Source organism: Impatiens glandulifera, chromosome 3 (genome assembly GCF_907164915.1).
Source record: "Impatiens glandulifera chromosome 3, dImpGla2.1, whole genome shotgun sequence".
Classification (NCBI taxonomy): domain Eukaryota; kingdom Viridiplantae; phylum Streptophyta; class Magnoliopsida; order Ericales; family Balsaminaceae; genus Impatiens; species Impatiens glandulifera.
Genome location: NC_061864.1, coordinates 7,773,146 through 7,798,951, shown reverse-complemented (window position 1 = coordinate 7,798,951; position 25,806 = coordinate 7,773,146). Strand labels below are relative to the sequence as shown.

The following is a 25,806-nucleotide window of genomic DNA, read 5'->3' as shown; positions in this document are numbered from 1 at the left end:
GATTGAACAAAATACAACTCAAACTCACATGCTAAGAAAATTATTAAAAACCAAAATGACTTTGTAAAAAAAAATAAATACTTGGGTATTTAATCTTGATGAGTTAATATATTAAAAGAAATGAAAAATAAGATGGTGGAAAACATTTAGGTGTTTTTCCCGCCTCTAAATATTTATTTATGCGGAAGGGGTGAACATGTACGTTCGAAGATGGATTATACGTAGAATCGTTAATAATTATAAAAAAAAGAATAGTTAAGAAGAGAGAGAGAAAGTAGGAGAAAGCACCTCTTGATTGATTCATAACAAGAGAGGGAAATGAAAACCCTCCAGGCTAAGCAAAGCCGCCATCATCATCTTCCACCAATGGTTTTCGTACTTTTGATATAAAACAAAGAGGCGAAACTTTAATGACATGGAAAATCTTGCGATCGATTCAAGACAACACTTCTCGTAGCTCCGTCACTCTCGCTCATTTGCTTTAGGTGTGTCTCAATCTTCATTTCTCATTTATTCATTTTGATTTTGATTATTCAATCGCTAACTTGAGAGTATAATTCTTAAACCTAGTTTTCGATTGCTTAATCACAGCTTCCGCCGGAGTTGTTTCTTTTCCGGATAAAAATGAGTGCCTATGTTAATTTAGAGTTCATTCTCATGGATATTATTCAACGTATCAATCCTTCAAACAGTGATTGGACAATGCGACTCCAAGTCATGGAAGACCTTCGAGCTGTTGTTCGATCTGTTGAAAACCTCCGAGGTACTTGGAATGTCTTATATTATATATATATATATATCATAGAATCTTATGCAGAATCTTTCTTGAAATTTAAAGCAAATAAGTATATATAATATTATTATTATTTGAACTTTCTACTGATATTTTGGACATGAAAATATAAGATCCATCTGAGACTACATGTGTGTTCGATTTCTATGACATGCCTGAAGAAAGCTCTGATACCAAAATGCTGTTTTTGAATGACAAAAGAAACTTTGGAGAGTATTAAGCAAAGAATTAACATTAGGAACTTTACAATTTTAAGCTTAATTCATTACCAATTGTTGAACTCATTGTCCTTGGAATCTCCAATTGCTCCATGACCACAAACACGAATAAACACAACAGGAGGATCAATTTGAAATATTCAACCATCAACGTTTATCAACAGTCTTAACTACGTCTTGTAACAACTGTAAATCAACAGTCATCATTTAGGGGAATTCCTCTAGTGAACTAGAGAAATTAGTCTTACATTCCAATGATGACTTCTATTTCTAGGGTAATATAATCAGTATAACTAACACTAGCAAATTTGAAAGTCAACATCTGAGAAGGCTGTGGTTGGGCCTATTGAAAGAAACCACTGTTGAAAATGCTAAAAAAACTTCTTGAATGCAGATGTATTGAAACTGATAATTTGTCTTTGCCTATCAATTTCATATATGAACTTTTATGACAATGATTTAATCATTATCCAACATTATTAAAAATGATGTATTACCAAAGAAAATAAATTCAAATTCAAGATTGTAAAGAGCTATTTACTCCAGTGGTGGTCAATAGTGATATTTTGAAAAGTACAAACTAGTTTTTACTTGTATATTTTATTCTAGTAATAATATCTATGCAGAACTTTATCTACTATGCTTTGATAAGAATAAGAAATAACTGAGGTAAATCTTCCAAAAGACTCAGAAAGTGAGTCTTGAGATGTGAAAAGAGAAACATTAAAAGACTAGATGAAGCTAAGATGGTAATTGTATGGAAAAATTGGGAATAAACATATTACTAGATTCAGGTTCTTTTATCCATGATATTTTCAAGCCTCTGAAATATGTAATTAGAGGAAGGGATAAGTTCGTCTTCAATAAAAGTTCTCTACATGTTACATTATATATTTGTCTCCTTATTATTGTTGAGTGATGATGTAATTGTGGAAACAGGTTGTACCGTGGAGCCATATGGATCGTTTGTCTCTAATCTTTTCACTAAGTGGGGAGACTTGGATATTTCGATTGAGTTGCACGAGGGTTCATTTATTTCAAATCTTGGGAAGAATATGAAGTTGGCTTGTCTTAAAGATTTACAGAAAGCTCTAAGAAGAAAACAAGGTGGTTGTATTATTTATTTATTTCTGTTTGAGCATCACATATTGAACAAAACTACTATTCTAGTTCTCTAATTCTCAGATAGAAAATTATTTGTCAAGGTTGTGTTGTCCATGCTTTATATGCATATGAAGTAGGAGGATAATTTAATGGTGAGACAGTACTTACTGAATGATGCTTCCACTCTGAGGATTAACATATACTCTATACTATTATTAAATGAACATCAAATTTTTGGTCTAATATGGCACTTTTCGGTCCCAATACATGCTCGAGTTTAGTAGGCAATAAACCAACTTGCAGAGATTTTTTGTAAAATAAATTATATAACTATCACTCCCCATAACTATAGGCAGTTATCATTAGAAAAAGCTAACAGAAAATTTTCACATGCAAAACATTTCTGGATATAAGAACTCTATTCTATCATTTAGCACATCTCTCAATAGTTCAAAGATCAATAACATGGTTTGTTTTCTTACAAACTTACCCTTTTTCTTGAAACTTCAATTATGGAATTTTTCTTCTCACAAAAATATAATTTTTAGCATTATAGAATATCAGAGTTGTATATATTTCCCCTTTGTAGAAGTAGACTACAAGGTTCTAGAGGAAGATAATACTTATGTCTTTGAGTTTGACCATATATGATTAAAGTGCCCAACAGTTAGAGCATATGATTTATCTACAACAGTTCACATTACCTATTCAGTTTCCTCGTGGTTTCTATTTGCAGCTGGATGGCGTAGGTTGCAACTTATTTCCCATGCTAGAGTTCCTATTCTGAAGACCGAGGCACACCCCTCCCACATCTCTTGTGATATTTCAATCAACAACCTGAGTGGGCAAATGAAGTCCAAATTGTTGTATTGGATAAATGAGATTGATGGACGGTTTCGCAACATGGTTTTACTGGTATTTGTTTTTCTAGGACAAACTAATACTAATTTCAGGGTTACAACAAAATTTACTAATGTATTCATTCTTGCTTGCAGGTCAAAGAATGGGCCAAAAGACAGGGTATCAATGACTCCAAGACTGGAACTTTAAATTCGTATTCTCTTAGCTTACTTGTTATCTTTCATTTCCAGGTGATTTCTTTTATTCTAGATATTATACATGGACAAAAATATAACAGATTAGACATGTGTAACTCTCAAACAACCAGTGAGATTTTGATTGGACCAAATAACCCATTAAACTAGTAAGACTGGGCTAAAGGTCTCAGGTTCAATCCTTGAATGAAGTGGGACATCATGGAGGTGAATTGTGCTAACCTCCTCCATAAAAAAAACTCACATAGCCTTTCGTTACAATTATTGTAATGTCATCCAAAATTCCACCTTCCTTTAGAGGGTGTGTTTGTGTCACTCTAATGGAAAGGGAAATTTTTTACAGGTATTAACGATTGTTCTAATATGCATAATAGAGTGGGTAGTTGAGTCTCTTGTACAAGTTTTGAGGGCTATTTGAGCATCTTTTTTTTTAATATGCATAATCTATTTAAAAGTCATTTGAATTATTGTAAGGCGTGTAATACTGGAATCTTGATCTGCTCAACATCTATTTTTTTCATATATGTTGAGTGACCTTCAAGCACCAACCATGAACCTCTCTGATTCTGTATTCCTTTGTAGACATGTGTGCCTCCACTTTTACCACCTCTCAAAGAAATTTATCCTGGAAATTTGGCTGTTGACTTAGCAGGTGCTTATACTTTCTTTAATCTAATTGAATTCCATAAATTAATTTTTGTGTCTTGCATCTTATACATTTTATAACCACTCCTGTTATTGTGGAAAGAGGAAACACGGAAAAGGTTGTTCAAGCTGTGTTCCTTTTTAATAAAATGCTATTCTCACTCTTAACATACTCACAAGAATTTGACTACAACTATTAATAATACAATTACTAACAACTCTATATTGTACTATTTTAAGTCCATGGTGAAGTCATTTAGCACAATGGTTAGAAATATCTCCCCTGTCCCAATATGATAGTTTGTGATGGACCATTTGGTTAAAAGTGAGAAAGAGACTCTCACATGAAAGTATGTGATTATTGGCTTGTGGTTTAATAACGTGATATTAGTAGGGTCTTTTCATTTGAATAGCTAATCTTGGAGGAGGTGTAGTTTCTCCTAAAAGGTTCTTCATTTTGAATAGACGTTGTTAATAATTTAATATGGGATATATTATTGGATATGCATGCAGGTCACAGAGAGAATGCAGAAAAACAAATTGAAGAGATTTGTGCTAAAAATATTAACCGTTTCAGATCAGACAGGTCAAGAGCAATAAATCCTATTTATCTTTCTGACCTTTTAGTTTCTTTCTTTGCAAAGGTAAGTAATATTTCATTCTAAATTGCATCATACATCAACATAACTTTTCTTTAGTGCTTTACATTTTTTATTATTATTTATGGGTGACAGACAATTGCTGAGACAAATGCATTAATTACATAATGTGCAGTTCTGTGACATTGAGGTGAAGGCTTCTGTAGAAGGACTCTCCCCGTATACTGGGCAATGGGAATCAATCGCACATAATACAATATGGATGCCCAAAACATACGCTCTATTTGTAATTCTCTATCGTTGTCTCAACTATGATATAAATGTGTGACAGGACATCAAAACTAAGTCTGTAATAAAATGTTATGATAGGTTGAGGACCCTTTTGAGCAGCCAGGAAATAGTGCAAGAGCGGTTAGCACTAGACAGCTAAAAAGGATAGGACAAGCGTTTCGATCAACTTACGTCACTCTTAGTTCACCCAACGAAGACCGAAATAACATCCTTGCAACTCTAGTGAGTCCACAAGCGTATAATTCCTTTGAAGGTTCAGGAGCTGGGCCTAGCCATTCTAATAATGGTTATGGAAATAGGCAGCAAAGACATGGACCGAATGCAGCACAACAGGTTAATAATAATAATAATAATCAAGTTCAAAGAACAAGGCAGGCCAGACCGGGACGACCTTTCAGACCACAACCACCACCACCACCACCTATCATGCAGGTACCACCACCACCACCACCACCTTCAAGTGCTCCCCAAAATCAAGTGTGGAGACCTAGATCTTAAAACAGTTGATGGATGATGATATGGATCTTACAGAATTTGATCATGAAGCTACCAGCCAGTTTGGGAATATGTTTTTTTGGTTTTGATGGTACCAGCTATTATTGTGGCCTTGGTGATTTGTTTGTTTTTGGTCATCTGATTAAATTAAGAATTACAAATTTCTGTTGGATATGCATTAATGTAGAGACAGAATTCACATTGATTAGTAAACCTTAAAATTGACTAGCATAGATATTTTGACTAATGGCCTTGATGAATTATGATTACTCTGAGTTTAACGTTAATAATCATATTGATCTACTACATTACATCCGAATACTGATTTTATAATGTTAATAATTATAAGAATAAATTCTGTTAAAAAAAAGGTAAAAATAAAAATATTTTGCTGGAGATGCAGGTACATAATCTGACATTTCATCGAACACCCTATCTATGTGCTGTGCTCACTTGAAAAGCTGATAGTCTCAAATCAACAACCCTTCCCTACGCAGTTGAGACAACGTTGTACCCTGCAAACAACATTGACAAAATGAATGTTGGATAAAACCCTAATAATATGTATGACTGATTCATGAAAGAGGGATAGATAGATTTACTTGTTTCCTTCGCAGGTGGGGCAAAGACATGGATTTATAATGAGTGGATCAAACATGGGAGACCATTGGATAGTGGAATTCCCTTTGCACAATTTGCATACATAAAACCCTATTCCTTTACATTTGTGGCATGGCATTGCAGATTTCTTCTGCTTCCAAAAGTAATTATTAATCCATTAGAAGAAGAAGAAGAAAGAAAGAAGTGATTGATTGATTGATAGATACGGGATACCCTTTTGGATTCGGCCACTGCCTGGAAAGCCCCGACGGCGAGGGAAGAAGTAAGAGAGAGAGCGGCCACGCCGCCGATTAGCTTCAAGGCCATTCCTCTCAGAGCTCCACCACCACCATTGGATTCAGACATAGTTTTGCAATTGTAATCGTTGTTACCTGCTTAGGGTGTGAGCATTTTGATCAAATTTAAAATTGTTGTTGGTTTCGGTTTATCAATTTAAAAATTTGAAAACTTAATTATTAAAACTTGTTTAGGTATATATTATAAATGATCAGTTTTGGATTCGATTTAACCATTTGGTTTGGACTCGTGTGGATCAATTTTGGTTTAAATCATACACAAGCCCAAATATTATGATAAATTAAATCTATCTAGATATCTTTGAAATATTCATTAACTATATAGATTTGATATTTCTAAGTCAAATCATAACGGAGATAGATATTCATAATAACTACACAGTAAGATTAAAGGAGTGTCGGCTGATAGAGAAATTGCACCAACAAATAAATAAATTATATACTTTTAACTATAGGAACAAATGTAAACGTCAAATAGTCCATAGAAAAAAGAAAAATAGCACATGATATTGCATTAAAAATATAGCCACTACTGTTTTAAACAAAAACCTACTAAATTTATTAGAAAAAGGTCAATTACTAAGAGTGATTCACAAATTAAGACTTCTTCTAATAGATCAAAGATAACATTGTTAAAATAAATATGGATCGTGTTAGTTTTTAAAATTCAAGAAAAAAATAAAATAAACATTGTTAATAATATTTTTGATGAATTATTTGATAAAATAATAAAAAAAATGTTCCCGAATAAATCAAGATCATTCGGTTCCTTAAATTAGTGTAGGAGATTAGAGACAATTAATGATGTTCACTACAAGTTTAGCTTGGACTTCATTGTTTTATTTTTCTTCAATTTTGCTTTTATATATATATATATATATATATATATATAAACAAAATATTCACTTTATTAATCATTTGATATGGATTATAAGTTGTTCCATTACACAAAATTGTATAAAAATATTGGCAAGAGCCAAAAATTGTAATAAGGTATAACCCTATGTAGCTATATACCTACCAACCTACTTTCTCATTAATAAGACTCCATGAACTTTATTATTATCAATTGAGCTAGACACGTGAGATTTTGACAATAAAAATATATTATATATAGAATGTGGCGATAGATAGACATTAATTTTATTTATGAAATAGATAAATAAATAAATCAAAAGGACAATAATTATATATATATATTTATATATATTTTGACTATTACATATGTACGGCCATGTTGATTCTTCTGAATTTTATCTCTCAAGTCTCATGTGCTGTCGTTTGATCGATGTTGTGTTATTAAATTTTGTTCACTATATATTATTTAATTTATTCATTATAATAATAAAAATTTATAATAATTCAACTAATTAAATATATATATATATAATCTATTCTTTTAATAAAATAAACAAAAAAACAATAAAATTCCTTAATATAAACATGAAGGGTATAGGGAGGATAAAGGGACCAAATTGTTTACTTTGTCTTCTTATTTCTCAAAGATGCCTTTTAAAATATATATATATATATATATATATATATATATATATATATATATATATATATATATATATATATATATATATATATATATATATATAATTGTCCATACCATGTGCTCTCTTGGAAGAAGATCAGATAATTATTATTATTTTTGTTTAAAGAAGAAGAAGATTGAAATAAAATTGAACTATTAATCCTTGTTATCACACTATTATAAGTTTAAACTTGTATGACCATTTAAATAATAATAATAATAATTTCTTTAATATTTCAAAGAATGATCATTTTGTATTTTTCTACAACTCCCAATCACTTATTAGCTTGTTTTGATTCATTTATAATTAAACTCGATCAATTTAATTAAGATAGATAAGTGTTAACAATTTTACTTTAAGAGACTATTTTATTTTTATTAAAATCACTTTAATTTTAAAATGAAACTATAATTGTGAATGATATGTTAACTTAAAAAACTAAATTAAGTTCAACACTTGTAATCTCATTTTACATCTTGCCATTCTATCAATTGTTTTATTCAAATAATGAAGAAAAAATCATCTCAATTTTATTTTATAAGTTACTTTTTATTATATATTTATATCTCAACCATTTTTTCAAAATAATTTAAATTTATTCGAGAAATTATTTAAATAAACTTATTTGGTACTATAAAAAGTTAAGATATTGGTGAATTATTTAAAAATAATTAATTTTTAATAAGTTGATTGATCCTCATTAAAAAATATATATATGAGAAGATACTACTTATTTAAATAAACCAATCAATTATTCAAATAACTCCCTTAATTATTTTCAACCCATACCCATCTCTCTTTAGAAATGTGTAATTGAAATTAAAAGAAGCTCAGTAATGAAAAATAATAAATATATGAATGCTCAACCCATACCTTCTTTAGTTTTCTAAAACATAAACTCAAAATATAATTATATGCACAACAAACACTGTATTATATATAATAAGTGGTACATATAATTATATTTTTTTGTATCTGAGTTTATGTTTTAGAAAATTAATATATATATTTCAATAAGACTTATTCTCACTTAAATTATTATTTTGCTTTAATAATCATAACTTTGGATAGGGTTTGGGACAATACGTTTAATGTGGGACATTAATTATGGTCCCATTTTCTCTTCTTCTTTTTATATGATATTGACATTTTTTAAATTTATGTAGCCATGAATATTGAAAATTTTAATAGTTATTTACAAAAGATTCTGAATCACAAAATGATATAGATGGCCAATATAAAGTTTTGGCATGTGGAATATTCCTTAATTTTATTCTATTTAAAATAAACAAATTAAAAATTTTCTAGCACAGTTTCATTGAGAATTTTAAATCCTGCATCAAATCAATTGGATTCAACTTTATAGGTCTAACGGTTAGGCTAAAACAAAATTTGTTCATATTTTTCATTTAATTTTTTATATTTAATTTCATATTGAAAATATTAATAATTAATATTATATTTAATATATTTAGTTTAGTTTGTTAAAGGTTATAATAGTTTTATGAGGTCATATGTCAATAAATTTATTATGAAGTGATTTAGAATGTTTATTGAAATTTGTTACTCCTTTATATTCCATCCAAACCCAATTACAATTAACATAATTATTTTAATGTATAAAGTAGTAATAAAATGTATGAAACATATATATAAAATGTATTATTGTCACTTATAATACTTGATAAGTACCAGAGATAAAAAAAAATTTTGTCTTATTCAATTTAATTTGTCACGTTGTATATCTATCTTTTCATTTTTTTTACAAGTTCGACCCTCCTTACAAACACATAATAATAATAATAATAATAATAATAATGCAAAAAAAAAAAGCATTCCTTCAATGAAAAGGAAATAGATCACCCAATAATTCATTTTGAGGCCAGTCATTTTCCAAAAATTGAATAAAATTGGACACCACACGCAAAAGTGCAAAAAGGTATCTTTATGTTGAAGGGAAAAATATTGCATCTATATATTTAACATTGTTAGTTAAATAGAAATTAGTCATAACTGGTTACTCCATCTTTGTGACCATGCATTGATTCTAAATGGCTTTCTTTTGACTCTTTAGTCTTTATTGCCACATGATAATCCCACACACATCACAATTATACAATCTTCAATCTCCAAGTTGATCATGCCTTAACATTCACATCATGAAATCCTCCTATTTTGTTTTACACTCAAACTCGAGATCATTTTTAACGATGTACACAATACAAACACAAAAAATTATCATTTACAAAGAGAAAATGACCAATGAAAAGAACTTTCTCACCTGTCCACATTAATGCTCTTAAGCATTTGTTACATCGATGACGTAAGATCCTTATTTGAAACAAATAAAAAAAAATAGAATTACGATGAATTTAAGTTACTTCTGTTTATTTTTAAAAATTAGAGTATCAAGTAGTAAATTAAATTGAAATATATATATTATAGAGAAAATCAAAACTTACTTTATTATGAAATAAAATAGTACATATTAGTTAAAAACTGCATTAGTCCTTATGTTTGGCATGATAAAGTTGGGTAATATTGCATCATAACATTAATAGAATTTCCATTTAAAATAATGTTGGCATCATAACATTAGAAAGAAATGAGGTTTAAATGCAACAGACATGTTTGAATTCCTTTAACCAAAGTCAAGTCAATATCAGTCTATAGCTGTTGGAGTTTTACCCTCGCCCAAACGCGGCTTAGGCACCATTCCAACGAATAGACTCTATTTTCTATATTTAATTTTGACAACTTTATCAAGCTTGAACATTAATTATTTATATTATTTTATCAATAGTTTTGAATATACATTATACTTTTCTAATAAATAAAAAAATATCCCTTTAAGCCTATAATAAGCAAAAAGCTAGATACTTAACGTGTGCTTTTTACAAGGTCAACGAGATTTATAGGGTTTGACTTTATTTTTATTAATTTAAGTTTTAATAATTTTTAAACTTTAGGAGACAATTTGATCCATTGATAAATGTAAGGGATAATTTAATTAGTTGGTCATCTAGAAGGACCAAATCGAAATAAATATGGTCCCAGCAGCATATGCATTAATTTGATTTAAATTATTTTTTAATTATTATTTTTCTATAATTACTCAAAAATGGGCCCCGCTTTTTGAATAGTCCAGAAATAAATAGGAAATTTGAGAAAATGAGCCCACTGATAGGCATAAACGAGGATAGAATGAGCCCATAATTTAATAGCGCGGCTGTTGATTTTTTTTTTTAATCGATTTTTTAAAAAAAAAAATTTTTGACGCAATTAGGGAATTTTCGTCAAAAAAAAACTCATAATTAAATTTTTTGAAAAATAAAAAAATAAAAAATTGCGTCATATGACGCAACTGGGGCATTTTCGTCCGAAAACATTAAAAGGGGTCACCAACGCTTTTTTTTAAGCTCTGCACTTTCCACTATTAGGCCTATTAATGGGTCGTCTCCTCAAATTTCCCGAAATAGACCCCTATTTGCAAATTATTCATGAATATTAAATTTTTTTTTTAAATGAGTTTGAATTACCACGTCATGGGTGACAATGGGCCAATGAGGTTTTGCCAGCTGGAGTGGTGGTGGGGGTAATTAGTTAAATTCTGGTTCACATTAAAGTAGAAAAAAAAATGATAACTTTCCGGCATAAAACCATATTCTCAATTTCATCCGCCGGTAAAAAGGAAAAAAGCACCATGTATTGACGTAGCTCTCCATCTTCTCCAGAGATAGCTCTGTATGTATATATATATGGTTATGTATCTAGCCTAGATTCATCAGATTATTACAGACGCATTCTTCTGGTAAACCGTTGGCGAGAGAAAGAGGAAAAAAGCGAGGGAAATCATCCTGATTTCGACTTGTTCTTCCCAAACTAGTATTCAGGTGAATTCATCGTTTTAGACGGTAATTCTTAACAGATCTGCATTTCATTGATGTTCATAGCTGATTCGTTCTATTCCAAGCTACGGATCGTGTTTTCTCCTTCTTGTTTTGCAATTTCGTCATGGATCTCTGTGGAGATTTGTTAATATAGTTGTCGGTTATGACAATGTTTTTTGAGATTTATCTTTTAATTGAACTATGGAGGAGGCATTCACCGATTCATAGAAGTTTGCATATAGAGCTTTCGCTATCAGATCTGGCATTATATTAACACTTTACACATTTTTTTAATCAGTGGCGCTTTCTGCTTTTCTTCTTTTTGTTAGTTGAGTAATTTCATTTTTTTAAAGTTTCTTCTTGTTGTTCTTAATTTGCTTTATTACTTCAGATCTTGAAAGGATATTCATCATTGTTAGTAGCTAGTCAATACTTGCCTCAATAACTGGAAACATAGATAGAATTTGCAGAAATAGCTCTGAATTTAGCTACATACGAGATTTTTTTTGATGATTTGTTTAGTTTCATCATTGATCTGGCAAAGAGCTGAAAATATGTTTTCTTCATGTTGTCTTTTGCTTGGAATCTGTGAAAACTTTTTCTATATGTTAAATTACTGATCACAAAAAGAATGATTTGTTTTCAATTGACAGATTAAATATCTAAGGATGAAGGCTCTTATTCTTGTTGGTGGATTTGGAACAAGGTTGAGGCCTTTGACCCTCAGCGTCCCGAAACCCCTTGTTGAGTTTGCTAACAAACCTATGATCCTTCATCAGGTACTGCAAAATTTCGAGTATCTTGTTTCTCCATTTTCTTATAGTTTGCAAGCCCTCATCTCAATTGTGTTCATCATGTCAGATGGAGGCGCTTAAGGCAATTGGTGTGACAGAAGTAGTATTAGCAATCAATTACCAACCAGAGGTAAGACTCAGATACAACCCTTAACCTTTCCCTTTTGGGAACAAAACAAGAGTTATGGAGATGCTTGGTTGGTCAAATGCTTTAAGATACATATTCATTTTCTTTTCTGTAGGTTATGATGAGTTTCTTGAAGGACTTTGAGGCTAAGCTTGGGATCAAGATTACATGCTCACAGGAGACTGAGCCGCTTGGCACTGCCGGTCCTCTAGCATTGGCTAGGGACAAACTCTTGGATAAATCTGGTGATCCATTTTTTGTTCTTAATAGTGATGTAATAAGTGAATACCCTCTAAAACAGATGATCGAATTCCATAAGTCACATGGAGGCGAAGCATCTATTATGGTGACCAAGGTAAAATCAGTTTTCTTTTTTAGGCATTAATTTTGAGCTATGTTTAAGAGGCTGAGGTCTTATGTTCGATTCTCACTAAAAGCACACCCAAAAAACAAAACTGAGACGAACGAGGCTAGGACAACATTCCTCCACAATGACCCCCACTTTAGCTAATGTGCTTTAAGTGGCCATCGAACTTGAGACCTCAACCTCAAGTTCAATCTTTTTTCACTTGAGTTACTTTTAATGGGGTAAAAATGAGCCAATTCATAACAACCGCTGTTGGTTAATGCAGGTTGAGGAGCCATCAAAATATGGTGTGGTGGTGATGGAAGAATCAACAGGGGTAGTTGAGAGATTTGTGGAAAAACCAAAATTATTTGTGGGAAACAAAATAAACGCAGGGATTTACCTGCTGAATCCGTCTGTACTGGACCGCATTCAACTGAGGCCAACCTCGATAGAAAAAGAAGTATTCCCAAAAATCGCTGCCGAGAAAAAGCTATACGCAATGGTATTACCTGGTTTCTGGATGGACATTGGGCAGCCAAGGGATTACATAACTGGGTTGAGACTCTATCTGGACTCGTTGAGAAAGATGGCTTCACCTAAGCTGGCGAGTGGAGCCCACATAGTGGGAAACGTTCTTGTGGACGAGACTGCTAAAATTGGGGAGGGGTGTTTGATTGGACCTGACGTGGCAATTGGGCCGGGCTGCGTGGTTGAGTCGGGAGTGAGACTTTCTAGGTGCACTGTGATGAGGGGAGTGCGGGTGAAGAAACACGCGTGCATCTCTGGAAGTATCATCGGGTGGCATTCGACGGTTGGGCAATGGGCTAGAGTCGAGAATATGACTATTTTGGGAGAAGATGTTCATGTATGTGATGAAATTTATAGTAATGGGGGTGTGGTTCTTCCACATAAAGAGATCAAGTCTAGCATATTGAAGCCAGAGATAGTAATGTGATTCAATAACTATGTTATTTGTGGAGGTGATAGCTATAAGTGGTTTGTGTGTGCAATGTGTAATCTCAATATTTTATTGTATGGTCAATGGCTTGCAATGTGTAATATCTTAATAATTTCATTCAATATTGTACATAATAATATCTTCCTTTGCATTTTATCCCCATATGAATTTAAAAAATAAAAGTTGTATAAGCCCCTCAACAAAAGATCATAGAGCTTACAATTTCTCCCCTATTTCAAATTATAGAAAAGGGTTCAGACCCAAATAGATCACATCACAACAAGTGCAAAATAAAACAGTAAATTTGAATCATGTTTTAATTGCCTTGAACATACAACAAAGGTACAAGATCTTTGAATGACAATATCAAAACTCAAATCAAGTGGAAATGGTCACACTAGAGGAACCAAGAAAAGAACTCTCAATGTTCATAACATACATGTAGTAGTTAAGGAAATAATCAAAATATGTACACTGATCTTCCAAATAAGAAGAAGGGAAATGGGAGAGTCCCCTCCTCAAGTAGAAGATGCGACGAGCCAAAACAAGATACCAGAAGACAAAGCAAGAAGGAACCATGAGACGAAAGCCAAACCTACTGCAATTTGAAACATGGAACACGCCAAATGCAGGCCTGCATGACAGAGGTTCGTATCTTTTGAAAACACAATCACCACTCCTCCCGATGAGCAAGCAGCTGCAAGTGATAGTATAGCTGTCACCTGCATTTTTTTTTACTACAATAGCTACTTAAAGTGAAAAATAAGTGACTCATCAAAAGAATGAATAAGTGAAGAAATTACCCAATCTCCTACAGCAAAAAGGCTGACTAAGATATGATTTTGCAAATCTCTCTTCACCCTCAGAGCATGAATATCAATGCATAACAGTAGAAAACTCCACAGTGTTTGAAGCCCCATTGCTGCAACTAAAAAGCTGAAACCAACCATTACAGTATGAAGATTGATTGCATAAGCACTCTCATTCTCATTCTCATCCTAACCATATCAATCAAATTTACATATAACCCAAGTACCAAATGTAAAAAAAACCTGAACAAAACAAACAAAACTGAACTTCTTAGGGCTTAATCACACTTGTTTTGAAATGGGTAAAAGGAATACAGATCAAATACAGTCTCTGTGAAATCAATTGGACTTAACAGACATATAATTGCAAATTAGGTATCTTGTTTCATATTATAGAGAAATGAAGAAGGTTACCAAAAGGCTGTGGTTCTAGAGAACCCAGAAGCAGAAACCATAACTACAGCTGAAGCAGAAGCGAATAGACATTGAGCGATTCTGAGAATAAGACCACTCACTTTCCCCGGACTTCCTAACAAATCCTTCATATCTCTTTCTGGGTGCACCGATGGAGAGCCTTCAGCAAGACGGATTCAGATTCCCGAACATTCCCTTCCGTCGCCGGCCGTCGTGGTGTATTCAATCAGTCCGCTCCTCTCTTCTCAGATCTCTCTCCTCCTTCCTTTAACATTTGCTTTTCTTGTTGTCGGGTTCTGCAAATCAAACATTGAGCTTTGTTTGCCTTTTTCTATGTCCTTTTGCCTTTATTTGTTAACCACTTTATTAACTTTGCTTCTATCTACTAGTTATAAAATTAGAAAATTCTTACCTTTTCTTTTCTATTTTGGTCTTTTCCAACCAATTTAAGGAGTTTGGGCTTAATTGATTTAAATAATCATTGAGCATTAAATGCATTATAAATAATAATTTCAATAAAAAAAAATAACAAGTTAAATTTTAAAATTTAGTGTAACATTTGTTCTTTCATAGTTAGATAGTATACTTTATTTTTAATAATATATAATTAACTCATAAATTATTTAAAATTATGATTTTACAATTAATAATAAGTTATTGGTTTGAAAAAAGTGAACAAATAATAAATTATAATAACCAATAAATGTTAATAATATATGGTAAAAATATAAATAATTTTAAACTAATAAAGTTATCACAAAAATCATGTTAAACATCTTGATAGTGTTAAATTAACAATTATCTTTATAATAACTTATAATTAGGGTAAAACAATAAAATAAACTAATGATATATTTTTAAAAATTGTAAAGAAAATATATCACTAACATTTAATCACTTTTTTTATATAAATTTTTGTAGTTTCTTTAAATTCATAAGTGAGAATATTTAAAATTTTAGTATTTAATGTGAATTAAAAAGAGTTTAAACCAGTTGATACGGTTAGCTTTTTATAATTTTGTATATTAAATATGGACTTTCTAAAAAAATAAAAATTGTATATTAAATATGGACTTTTCTCAAAAAATTAAAATAGTTGTGTATATTAAATTGATATATTAATTAATATCACACACTCAAGTTGATTTATAATCAGCCATTATTATACTCATTCATACGAAATAGGCACAAAGGTGGCCTTATTTGACCTGGTGGCAAGAAGTAGTTTTTATTATGTTCGTGGTCTTTTTATTTTTTTTTACGAAATTGTCCTTGTAGTGAAACGCTAAATGGATTAGAATTTACTATAAATACTCTAATTTTTTCATTTCCTTCATTTTCTTTCTCTCTCTTCTCTTGCTCTCTCTTTGACGGCGACGACCGAGGCGGCGGAGCGGTATTTATACAAATTTATGTTCTTAACCTAAATCGATTTTTATGTACAGATCTTCATTTTTTTCAAACTCTAACCCTAAACCTCTTTTCCTTTCAGGCGAAGGATTCTAAGGTGTCAAAAAAGATGTTCATTTCAAACCTAATTCGTTCATGTTTCCATGATATTCAAGTCGAAGAAGATTTAACCTGTTCTTATATTTGGATATTTGTTATTTTGTTCATATCATATTCTGGTTCATATCATACTGGTTCATATTTCTTGTTCATATCATATTGGTTCATATTTCTCTGGTTCATATCATATTGGTTCATATTTCTGGTTCATATATGTCGATGATGATATTTGCAGATAATCTCGGATCATATGGGTTCCGTTTTAGGGAAGTTTCTCCAAGGACTTACCGTTTCGCTAAGTGTTTACCGTTTCACTAAGTGCTTACCGTTTTGCTAAGTACTTACCGTTTCGCTAAGTACTTACCGTTTCGCTAAGTACTTACCGTTTCGCTAAGTACTTACCGTTTCGCTAAGTACTTACCGTTTCGCTACTAGAGTATTTATAGTAAACCCTAATCCACTTAGCGAAACGCTAAATCCCTTAGCGTTTCGCTACAAGGGCAATTTCGTAAAAAAAATAAAAAGACCACGAACGCAATAAAAATTACTTCTTGCCACCAGGTCAAATAAGACAACCTTTGTGCCTATTTCGTCAAATTTCCCTCATTCATTACCTTTTGACTTCATTAAATAAATTATAAAAAAAATTGAATATAAGGAGCTAGAATAATCTTACTATCATATTATTATAATGTATTTCAATTTAAAATATTATGACATTTGATCATAGGCACAATTTCTTATATTCTTTTTGTTTTTAAAAAAACATTCTTCAAATAAAATTATTTAAGTAAAACAATAAAATTGACTATACAAATAAAGAACAATGGTAGAGAGAAAAACGGAGAGTAGCAACAGGAGAACGAGAAAGAATAAATTCGTAAAACATGAAAACAAAGATAAACAAATACATCAAAGGAATATGACATCAAATAAGTGTTGGTTTTGCATAACAAAACTACGGATTTTCTTAGAAATTAAATCTATAACAAATCAGTTTTCAGATCGTCTATGACGAACAACAGATTTACCAAGAACTGAAATAACACAAAATAAATGACAACACAATATACGTGGTTCGATCAAAATCGACATACGTCCACGGGAGGGATAAGTTTCACTAAATCAAAGAAATGTCAATAGTAGAAACTTATATGCCTTGCTCTCAAATAAAAGAAGTGATTACACTAAGAATGATTGGAATGCTCCACAATCAACAGCTCCCCAATCTTTCTCTCTAGATCATCCAAATAATAAGAAAAAAACCAGAAAATCCTAGATCTGTTCATTCTCTCTCAACCTTACTATGTTATGAAAAAAATACTCAAAAAATGTATTTATACTCTAACCTATTTTCATAACAAAAAACTCTAACCCGTTTACCCGTAATTTAAAACTCGCACGCAATGGCAAGGAACACCTCAACAATTCTCTCCTTCCGAGCCATGAGAGAATGTTGCTATAAACATTTATCATCGTGACGTTCATGCTAGAACACGTCACGGATCCAATGGTATCGTCTTTGGATGTGTTTTGAACGTGAATGGAAACTTGGATTAATGCTCACGTGTATAGCACTTTGTGAGTCACTAAACACCACAAACTTGTCTTGTGTTATACCCATTTCCTTCATCCATCTCATTTCTTATAACATTCAGTAATGACAATATATTCAGCTTATGTAGTAGACAAAATAACACATTTCTGTAGATGAGACTCTCATGATACAGTTCCTCCTCCAAAAGTAAACAGGTATCCTGGAATTTATCTCATTGTGTCAATATCACCACTCATACACAAAGCGTATTTGGAGGTCCCTCGAAAATATCTCATTAGTCACTTAACCGCTTTCCAGTGTGTCTTACCGGGATTTAAAAAGAAACGACTAACTACTTCAACCGCATGAACTATATCTGGTCTTGTACAGACCATTGCATATATCAGACTGCCTATTGCTGAAGCATAGGGAACACTGTACATTTCTTGTTTTTTCTCTCCATCATTGGGAGACATTGTCTTGTTTATTTTCAAGTGTGTAGCCAATGTACAAGCAACTGACTTTGCCTTGTCTATACAAAATCGTTTTTGAATCTTCTCAATATCTCTCTCTTGAAACATCCATAACCTTTTCTTCACCCGATAATTAATGACCTGCATTCCAAGAATTTGTCTTGCTTGACCCAAGTCTTTAATCTCATAAAACTTAGTCAAATCTTTTTTCAACTTGTCAATCTTGAGTTTGTCTTTCCCTGCAATCAGTTTGTCATCAACATATAGGAGAAGTATAATAAAATCATCAAAAAACAAACTTTGCACAAAGACACAATGATCTGTAAACGTCTTCATGTACCCATGGGTGGTCATGAACGACCCAAACTTAAGATACTACATTGTTGCTTGTTTCAAACCGTACAGACTTTTGACAAGTTTGCACACCTTGTTTTCCCCTAATTTGTAACCTTCATGTTTCTTCATATAAACATCTTCATCCAAATCACCATGAAGAAATGTAGTCTTGACATCAAGTTGTTCAACCTCGAGATTCATACAAGCAACTAGACCTAACACCACCCGGATAGAAGTCATCTTCACTACTGGTGAGAAAATCTCATCATAATCGATTTCATGTCTTTGGCCAAAACCTTTAACAACCATTTATCTTGTATCTTGGCTTTCTATCATCACTTTCTTGCTTGATCTTGTACACCCATTTATTTTGTAATAATTTTATGTTCTTTGGTCTTTCAATCAGTTCATATGTGTCATTTTTCAGCAATGAATTTATCTCTTCATTCATGGCAGCTAGTCATTCTTCCTTATGAACATCCTCAAAAGTCTCCTTATAACATATAGGCTTCCCACAATCAGTTAAAAAGACATACTTTGTAGTAGGGTACTTATAACTTGATATTTTCTCCCTAGTAGACCTCTTAAGTACATTTGTTTGTTGATTCTATTGATTTTCATCTTCTTGTTGAATTTCAAAATCAGTCTCAATATTATCACCAAGATCAGTTTCTGTATTATTTCCATAACCTACCGCTTGACCCTAAGGACATCATCATCACTATCTGAGTCTGAAGCTACATGTGGCCTTGTCTTCTCAACATAATGAGACAACTCAAGACCAAAAAGATCACGTATGTATGCATCAATCTTTTCACCATCTTCAAAATTCTCAATAGTCTGATCTTCAAAAAAATATCACATCTCGGTTTCTCAAAACCTTATTGTCAACTGGGTCATAACACCAGTATCTATACTTTTTATATGCATTGCCTAATTTTTGCATTTAGCTTAAACCTCTCGTCTTTTGGAACATGCACAAAAGCTCTCTGCAACTAAAAACACGTAAATAGTCATAATTAATATATTTACCTGACTAGACGTTTTCTGCACACTTTGATAAAAAAAAAAATTAAAAAAATGGAAAGAGGGCTATAAAAGTTTAGATATTTAAAAATGGTTTGGTTGAATACATTAACAATTAAAATGATAAGTGTTTAGAAGTAGGATCATAATATTTTGGATATTGATTTGAACTTGAGATATAAGTTGAGGAGGCATTTGATAAAGTAGCATCCATTATATCGGCGTCGTTCCTCCTACTATGTGGGGGTGGTGGTGGTTGTTTGTTCGATAGGATTTGGATTTGGATTTGGATTTTGGATATTTATTTGAACTTCAAAATCATCTTCCTCCAATCCTTTTCTCTGTATTATCCATCCATCAAATCGCCCTAATCCACGTTTTCCCGCCAGCTTGCTGTATTGAATTTGTTCGTCTCAATCTTTTTGCCCAATTCGTTCGCTCTGCAAGGCCGTATCAATTACCAACTATGCAGCAAGGTGTTCAATTACTTTTCGTTGATTTTCCACTATTACAACCATCCTCTTCTCTTCACGATTGACTGAAATAACTGTCTATATCGATCGATATTCAATTCATGTGCATTTCTCAAGGTGAAGATGGACGGCCGAAGCCTTCAGCAGCAGCAGCAGCGTCGTCTTCATATGACGAGGCAATGGAATCCCTTTCGTCTCTCATCACTAAACGCAGTCGTGCGGACAAGAGCAACCATGGCGACCGCTTTGAATTAATGTCTGATTATCTCAAGGTGCTTCTTTTCCATTCCATTCCTTTCCATTTTAAATGATATGAAGGGATTGGAACTTATCATAATCATTTTAATCCGGTCTCTAGATAATGGACTTGGAAGAGCCGATTTCAAAGTTGAAGGTTATTCATGTAGCTGGTACAAAGGGGAAGGTTAGTAACAGCTTAATGTCTGATGTATGTGTATATATGTGTATATGATGAGACTAACTATTTCATCTTCATATTTCCAAAGGGCTCAACCTGTGTTTTCTCCGAATCAATATTACGAAATTGTGGTTTTCACACTGGGCTATTCACATCTCCTCATCTCATTGATGTCAGAGAAAGATTTCGACTCGATGGGTGAGCTTTCTCAAATCATACTTAAACTTCTTTGATAGTGTATTACTACTACTAGTTGAACACTACTACTATGCACAATAGTTCTTTTAAAGAAAGTTTCATTAAAACTTGAGACAACCCAAAGATCTCATCATCCACAGGAATAAGTACAATCAAATGATTGAGTTTTACATTCTTCTCCTCCTATTTTAGTTTTGTAGAAAATGAATGAATGTGTGATATGGATTATTTATGTCTTCACAAGCTCGTCCTCCTAGTTTTCTCTGTAGTTGTTGTGATACAAGTCTCGTGTAAGAAAATTCAAACTGTTGCATTAATTCTCCCATTTGGTTGGTTGTTTCAGTGCGGACATATCTGAGGAGAAGTTTTTGACATACTTCTGGTGGTGTTGGCATAGATTGAAGGAATGCGTTGCTTAAGTTTATTTTCTTTTTATATTTTGCCATATATGCTTCAATCTTTGCCTTTCTTTGCATTGTTAGATGTTCAACACTAGTAAATTTAGTCTTCTTAGATTTAATGTTCTAACTGCAGGAAAGATGTAGTGATGATCTACCAATGCCATCTTATTTTCGCTTCCTTGCGTTGCTTGCCTTCAAGATTTTCTGTGAAGAGCAAGTAACTTACACACAACTTTATCTTTTGACTATGCTTATTCTCTTTTTCATCTGAAATAAATAAATAATAAGATATAGCATTGTTGGTCAGATTCAGACCAAGGTTGAACTGACACCAGAAGTACCACAGCTTTGAAGTTTATTTTTTCATTTTGATGCAGGTAGATGTTGCCATTTTGGAGGTTGGTTTAGGTGGAAAGTTTGATGCAACAAATGTGGTAAGATGCTAAAGATTCTCTCCTTAAGAGAAATTTCTTGTACATGCTGTATAATTTTTTATAACATTACATTTTATCCCCTAAGCTTATCAAAATATCACAAATAGCGGCTTTTTCCAAACAAGGTCTTATACATACAAAAATATTCAAGTTAACTACCATTAAGTATTTAACTTTATATTCAGGTGACATGGACAATATTTTTCTCGCCCATTAAATGTATAATAAAAAAAGTTGTCTAAACTCGTTCCAACCCAACCATTGACTTGTTTTGTTTTTATTTTTTTAAAATTGAATTTTATTCAAACTATAGTCAACACGAAAACGACTATTATAGAATACGATCCAATAAAGTACAAGTCATAACATGAGTAGTCATGAGTTCAATAAATCAAAGGGTAGCCGAATATATTGACAAGTTCAGGGTCCAAAATTGGTATTCTTCCTCTTACATCTGTGAGATTTTTTAAGCTAACCGTGCTTAGTCTGCAACAGTTAAGAAAGGTTTCTCATTCATGATCCAAAAAGATATGGAAGCTATTTTATTGGAAATACTTCCTAATTTCTACTAAGAATCATTATAGGTTTAAGTCAACATTTTGTTGGAGTAATGTTTTACTTAGTCCTTTTTTTTTTTTCTGATTTTCGTGATATCCAATTTCAGGTTCAAAGACCAGTGGTTTGTGGTATATCATCTCTTGGGTATGATCATATGGAAATTCTTGGTATGTGGATATTTTCATGCAGATTATTGTTTCTTTCATTTTTGCTTACCTGTGTTTTTTTTGCTAGCCCTCTCATCTTGTCTGCAAACTAGAAAGAAATTGGCATGCATATATATATATTTGCTGCATCACATTATACTTATTGACAATAATATTAGAGACATGAAATTCATAATTAACCTGTTTTGATACAGCTTCCAGATTTCGTTTATGCTTTTGCTTTTACTCTTACATATATGGATAATTGTACAGTAAACTGTTTCTCAATATAAATTACTTTCTTATTGAAACCTTTTGTGCATATGACATAAATTGTTTGTGTAACTTTCATATGGGATAATTGTTTTGTAAGCAGGTAACACTCTTGGAAAAATTTCTGGAGAGAAGGCTGGTATATTCAAGGTGGTCCAAAAATATATTGACTTACACTGTTAAGTAATGTTTTCTCGGAGAAAAAAAAAACTTTTGAATCTGTCTATGTTCTGTTAATATAATATTTGTTTATCTGATTCTTTGCCTACGCATACAGCAAGGTGTTCCAGCCTTTACTGTGCCCCAGCTGGATGAAGCGATGCATGTCCTTAAGGAGAAGGCTTCTGAATTGAATGTAAGCTTTGTTGCACCTATTTCCATAACTTGTCTCTTTTACAATTCAATCATAAAATAAAAATTGTACTGAAAATAATTTCATTTTACAAGGTTTGGCTTTAAGCTTTCATCTAGATGCTTCTGAAGTAAATATGAGATTTTATTTCATATAAGTTTGGTAATTGCAGGTCCCTCTTCAAGTTGTTTCCCCTTTGGACAAGTCCCTGCTTCTTGGCCTTCACGGTGACCACCAATATATAAATGCTGCCCTTTCTGTTGCTTTATGTTCTACATGGCTTCAGAGGACTGGCCACACTGATAATGGCTATCTTGAACAAACTGTAGGTCTGCGTGGAAGTTATAACTTCCTATTGTTTCTAACATAGAGTATCTATCTGCTTATATATTTCCTTTTTTTTTTTGCCTTCATATGGAATAGAGATATCTTCCAGAACCATTCCTTAAAGGGATTTTGACAGCTGGTTTGCAAGGGCGGGCTCAAATAGTTCCAGACCCAATCATTGAATCTGAAAGGCCTGGAGACCTGATGTTTTATCTGGATGGAGCTCATAGTCCAGAAAGTATGGAAGTATGTGCAAAGTGGTTTTCTATTGCCATGAAAGAAGAAAATAATAAGAACCTGAGAAGAAAATCTCAAAAGAAATCAGACCAGGTATAGTGTTCCTCATGGTTACTAGTTTGGACAACTGTATAAAGTAATAAAACTAAGGGTTGGTAAATCAGACACATGCAGAAAATTTACCGTTAGTTAACTATACATTAAATTAAATGATTTTTTGGATTGAAACCAACTCTCTTTACTTCAATTTGTACTTTCCTTTAAATTCAGGCTTCTTTACTTGTATATTTTACTTGGATGTCTTTGCTTCTAATGCTTGAGTTTCACTTGGTGCCGCTGATCTGATTTTTCTTTTTTCTTGTGAAAATGCAGATCTTGTTGTTCAATTGTATGTCGGTGAGGGATCCTGTTTTGCTCCTTCCACCCTTGATGAAAACTTGTGTGGGGCACGGTAATTATCTAAGTCAGATGGAACCTTCCTCTATCAGTAATACCTTTTGTGAAAAAATAAGTGGACAATTTTGGACAAGAAGTTCTCTCGAAGATAAAAGATCATCAAGTTGTCGGGCTTATGAAACTGTCTGGAAAATGATACAAGATTGTATTATATGCTTGTGAAAACAATTCTACTACCTTAAGCTTTTGTTATAATATGTTTGTTTATTTTCAGGTGTCCATTTTGAGAAAGCTCTGTTCGTTCCAAATACATCATTGTATAACAAGGTTGGGAATAGTGTCCTTCCCTCAAATGCTCATCAGGTCGACCTGTCATGGCAGTTGAATCTCCAAAGAACCTGGGAGAACCTTCGTCATGGCGAAAGAGGTACCTGTATTTGATTAATAAATATTGGTTTTTGACAGTATACGGTTGCATCTCCAGTTAGAGTTGTGTATGATCTTCTATTCATGAAATAGGAAGGGATTCCATAAAAGCAGACATCCTGAAAGCCAAAGATAATGGAGAAGCATGTTGTTATAAAAGCAGTACAGTTTTACCTTCCCTTCCCATAGCTATGAAATGGTTGAGAGAAAAGGTTCGCCAAAATGAATCTACTCGCTTGCAGGTATTCTATTTATGTTTGTTTCTCTTCTTTCTTTTTTTGTTACCTTGATTGAATAATGTTTATTTTTGTCTTCTTTTTTCATTGTGTGTTGTGTAGGTGCTTGTGACTGGATCTTTACATCTTGTGGGTGATGTACTGAGATTGATCAAGAAATGAATTTGCTCCAATTTGGTCTTGCAACTAGCAGTAGTAACTGCCAATTCATTGCAAGTAAATACCAATTACTTTCTCATATTATTTATTGTTACCTTAGAGGCTGCTGCTGGCTACCTCTATCCTCTCACTTTCTGGGTATTTTTGTTAGTTTTAAACTTTTAACTTTTCTTTTCAAAATCACAGTTTTGGTTGATCTGTACAAGCAAATCACTCATTCTTTACAAGGGAATATAGAAAAAACAATCATTACTCAAAAACTAAATACAAAAGGAACCCCAACAAGGGAAATTACATTATTTTTCTTCAGATTTTTCAACAAGTCCATGATATCACCAGATGAATTCATTGGGGTTCCCATCTGAACTTCTGCAAAGGTCACGAGGATGTTACCGGCAAGCATCGTAGAGGGGTGTGTTTTCCCCTCAAAAACTATGTTGTTCTGCTCCAGCAAAAGATAACTGGAGTTAGTGATCCAATACCAGATGTCACACTCTTGAACATCGCATTATATAGTTGTTGATGTTTGTGATAAAAAGAAAGATGCTTTTCAAAATGCCAGGGAGTTTCTCCCATGGTGATATTGCTTCTGACAAGACAAGTGTTGTTCAGACAATCTCTTCGATAACTACTAAGGATTGGACAAAGCAAGCAAATTTAGGGAATTTATTTTTTTATGGAAAGAATGAAACCACTTGGTTGATCCTCAAGTTTAGGGAACCTTTCAAGGATGTTTTTTTATTTGATGCTTTTTTAAAGATGACATTTATAGTCTTTAAATAAACCAAATTCAAGTGATAAATTTGTTTCTAAACCTAAGTGAAAGGACAATATATAATGAGTGAAAAATGACTCAATTTTTCTTTAGAAAAAAAAAACTGTTTCTACTCCG

General features: G+C 32.4%; 5 protein-coding genes across 9 annotated transcripts; 3 read left to right on the top strand and 2 right to left on the bottom strand.

The window, feature by feature from the left end:
- The first annotated feature begins 270 nt into the window (after nucleotides 1-270).
- On the top strand, nucleotides 271-5,447 carry LOC124932645 (protein HESO1). 2 transcript variants are annotated; one of them, XM_047473305.1, is made up of 9 exons: nucleotides 271-485; nucleotides 592-763; nucleotides 1,951-2,118; nucleotides 2,852-3,030; nucleotides 3,111-3,206; nucleotides 3,753-3,822; nucleotides 4,329-4,459; nucleotides 4,590-4,700; nucleotides 4,784-5,447. In XM_047473305.1, the coding sequence occupies exons 2-9, from the start codon at nucleotides 625-627 to the stop codon at nucleotides 5,201-5,203; spliced, it is 1,314 nt and encodes a 437-aa protein (XP_047329261.1). In that variant the 5' UTR covers nucleotides 271-485; nucleotides 592-624; the 3' UTR covers nucleotides 5,204-5,447. The 2 variants fall into 2 exon arrangements, with proteins under 2 accessions (XP_047329261.1, XP_047329262.1); XM_047473306.1 differs by having other exon boundaries at nucleotides 571-763.
- Nucleotides 5,419-6,352, bottom strand: LOC124932646. Of its 2 annotated transcripts, none has more exons than XM_047473307.1 (3): nucleotides 6,035-6,352; nucleotides 5,803-5,954; nucleotides 5,419-5,715 (listed from the first exon to the last, which is right to left on the bottom strand). In XM_047473307.1, the coding sequence occupies exons 1-3, from the start codon at nucleotides 6,164-6,166 to the stop codon at nucleotides 5,676-5,678; spliced, it is 324 nt and encodes a 107-aa protein (XP_047329263.1). In that variant the 5' UTR covers nucleotides 6,167-6,352; the 3' UTR covers nucleotides 5,419-5,675. The 2 variants fall into 2 exon arrangements, with proteins under 2 accessions (XP_047329263.1, XP_047329264.1); XM_047473308.1 differs by having other exon boundaries at nucleotides 5,431-5,715; nucleotides 5,803-5,951; nucleotides 6,035-6,295.
- Nucleotides 6,353-11,382: 5,030 nt separating this feature from the next.
- Nucleotides 11,383-13,927, top strand: LOC124929187 (mannose-1-phosphate guanylyltransferase 1-like). 2 transcript variants are annotated; one of them, XM_047469481.1, is made up of 5 exons: nucleotides 11,383-11,551; nucleotides 12,202-12,327; nucleotides 12,410-12,472; nucleotides 12,585-12,824; nucleotides 13,102-13,927. In XM_047469481.1, exons 2-5 carry the CDS (start codon nucleotides 12,217-12,219, stop codon nucleotides 13,771-13,773), a joined length of 1,086 nt encoding a protein of 361 aa, XP_047325437.1. In that variant the 5' UTR covers nucleotides 11,383-11,551; nucleotides 12,202-12,216; the 3' UTR covers nucleotides 13,774-13,927. The 2 variants fall into 2 exon arrangements, with proteins under 2 accessions (XP_047325437.1, XP_047325438.1); XM_047469482.1 differs by lacking the exon at nucleotides 11,383-11,551 and adding an exon at nucleotides 11,554-11,572.
- A 222-nt stretch (nucleotides 13,928-14,149) lies between these two features.
- On the bottom strand, nucleotides 14,150-15,329 carry LOC124929189 (CASP-like protein 5B1). Its single transcript, XM_047469483.1, has 3 exons — nucleotides 15,000-15,329; nucleotides 14,580-14,712; nucleotides 14,150-14,498 (listed from the first exon to the last, which is right to left on the bottom strand). The coding sequence occupies exons 1-3, from the start codon at nucleotides 15,128-15,130 to the stop codon at nucleotides 14,295-14,297; spliced, it is 468 nt and encodes a 155-aa protein (XP_047325439.1). The 5' UTR covers nucleotides 15,131-15,329; the 3' UTR covers nucleotides 14,150-14,294.
- A 4,791-nt stretch (nucleotides 15,330-20,120) lies between these two features.
- On the top strand, nucleotides 20,121-25,072 carry LOC124929568 (folylpolyglutamate synthase-like). 2 transcript variants are annotated; one of them, XM_047469963.1, is made up of 16 exons: nucleotides 20,121-20,356; nucleotides 20,471-20,625; nucleotides 20,712-20,777; nucleotides 20,860-20,969; nucleotides 21,313-21,373; nucleotides 21,504-21,587; nucleotides 21,748-21,804; nucleotides 22,469-22,529; nucleotides 22,885-22,931; nucleotides 23,059-23,136; nucleotides 23,306-23,458; nucleotides 23,557-23,790; nucleotides 24,070-24,148; nucleotides 24,368-24,520; nucleotides 24,613-24,761; nucleotides 24,858-25,072. In XM_047469963.1, the coding sequence occupies exons 1-16, from the start codon at nucleotides 20,347-20,349 to the stop codon at nucleotides 24,915-24,917; spliced, it is 1,557 nt and encodes a 518-aa protein (XP_047325919.1). In that variant the 5' UTR covers nucleotides 20,121-20,346; the 3' UTR covers nucleotides 24,918-25,072. The 2 variants fall into 2 exon arrangements, with proteins under 2 accessions (XP_047325919.1, XP_047325920.1); XM_047469964.1 differs by lacking the exons at nucleotides 20,121-20,356; nucleotides 20,471-20,625; nucleotides 20,712-20,777; nucleotides 21,313-21,373 and having other exon boundaries at nucleotides 20,857-20,969.
- The last annotated feature ends 734 nt before the right edge of the window (nucleotides 25,073-25,806 follow it).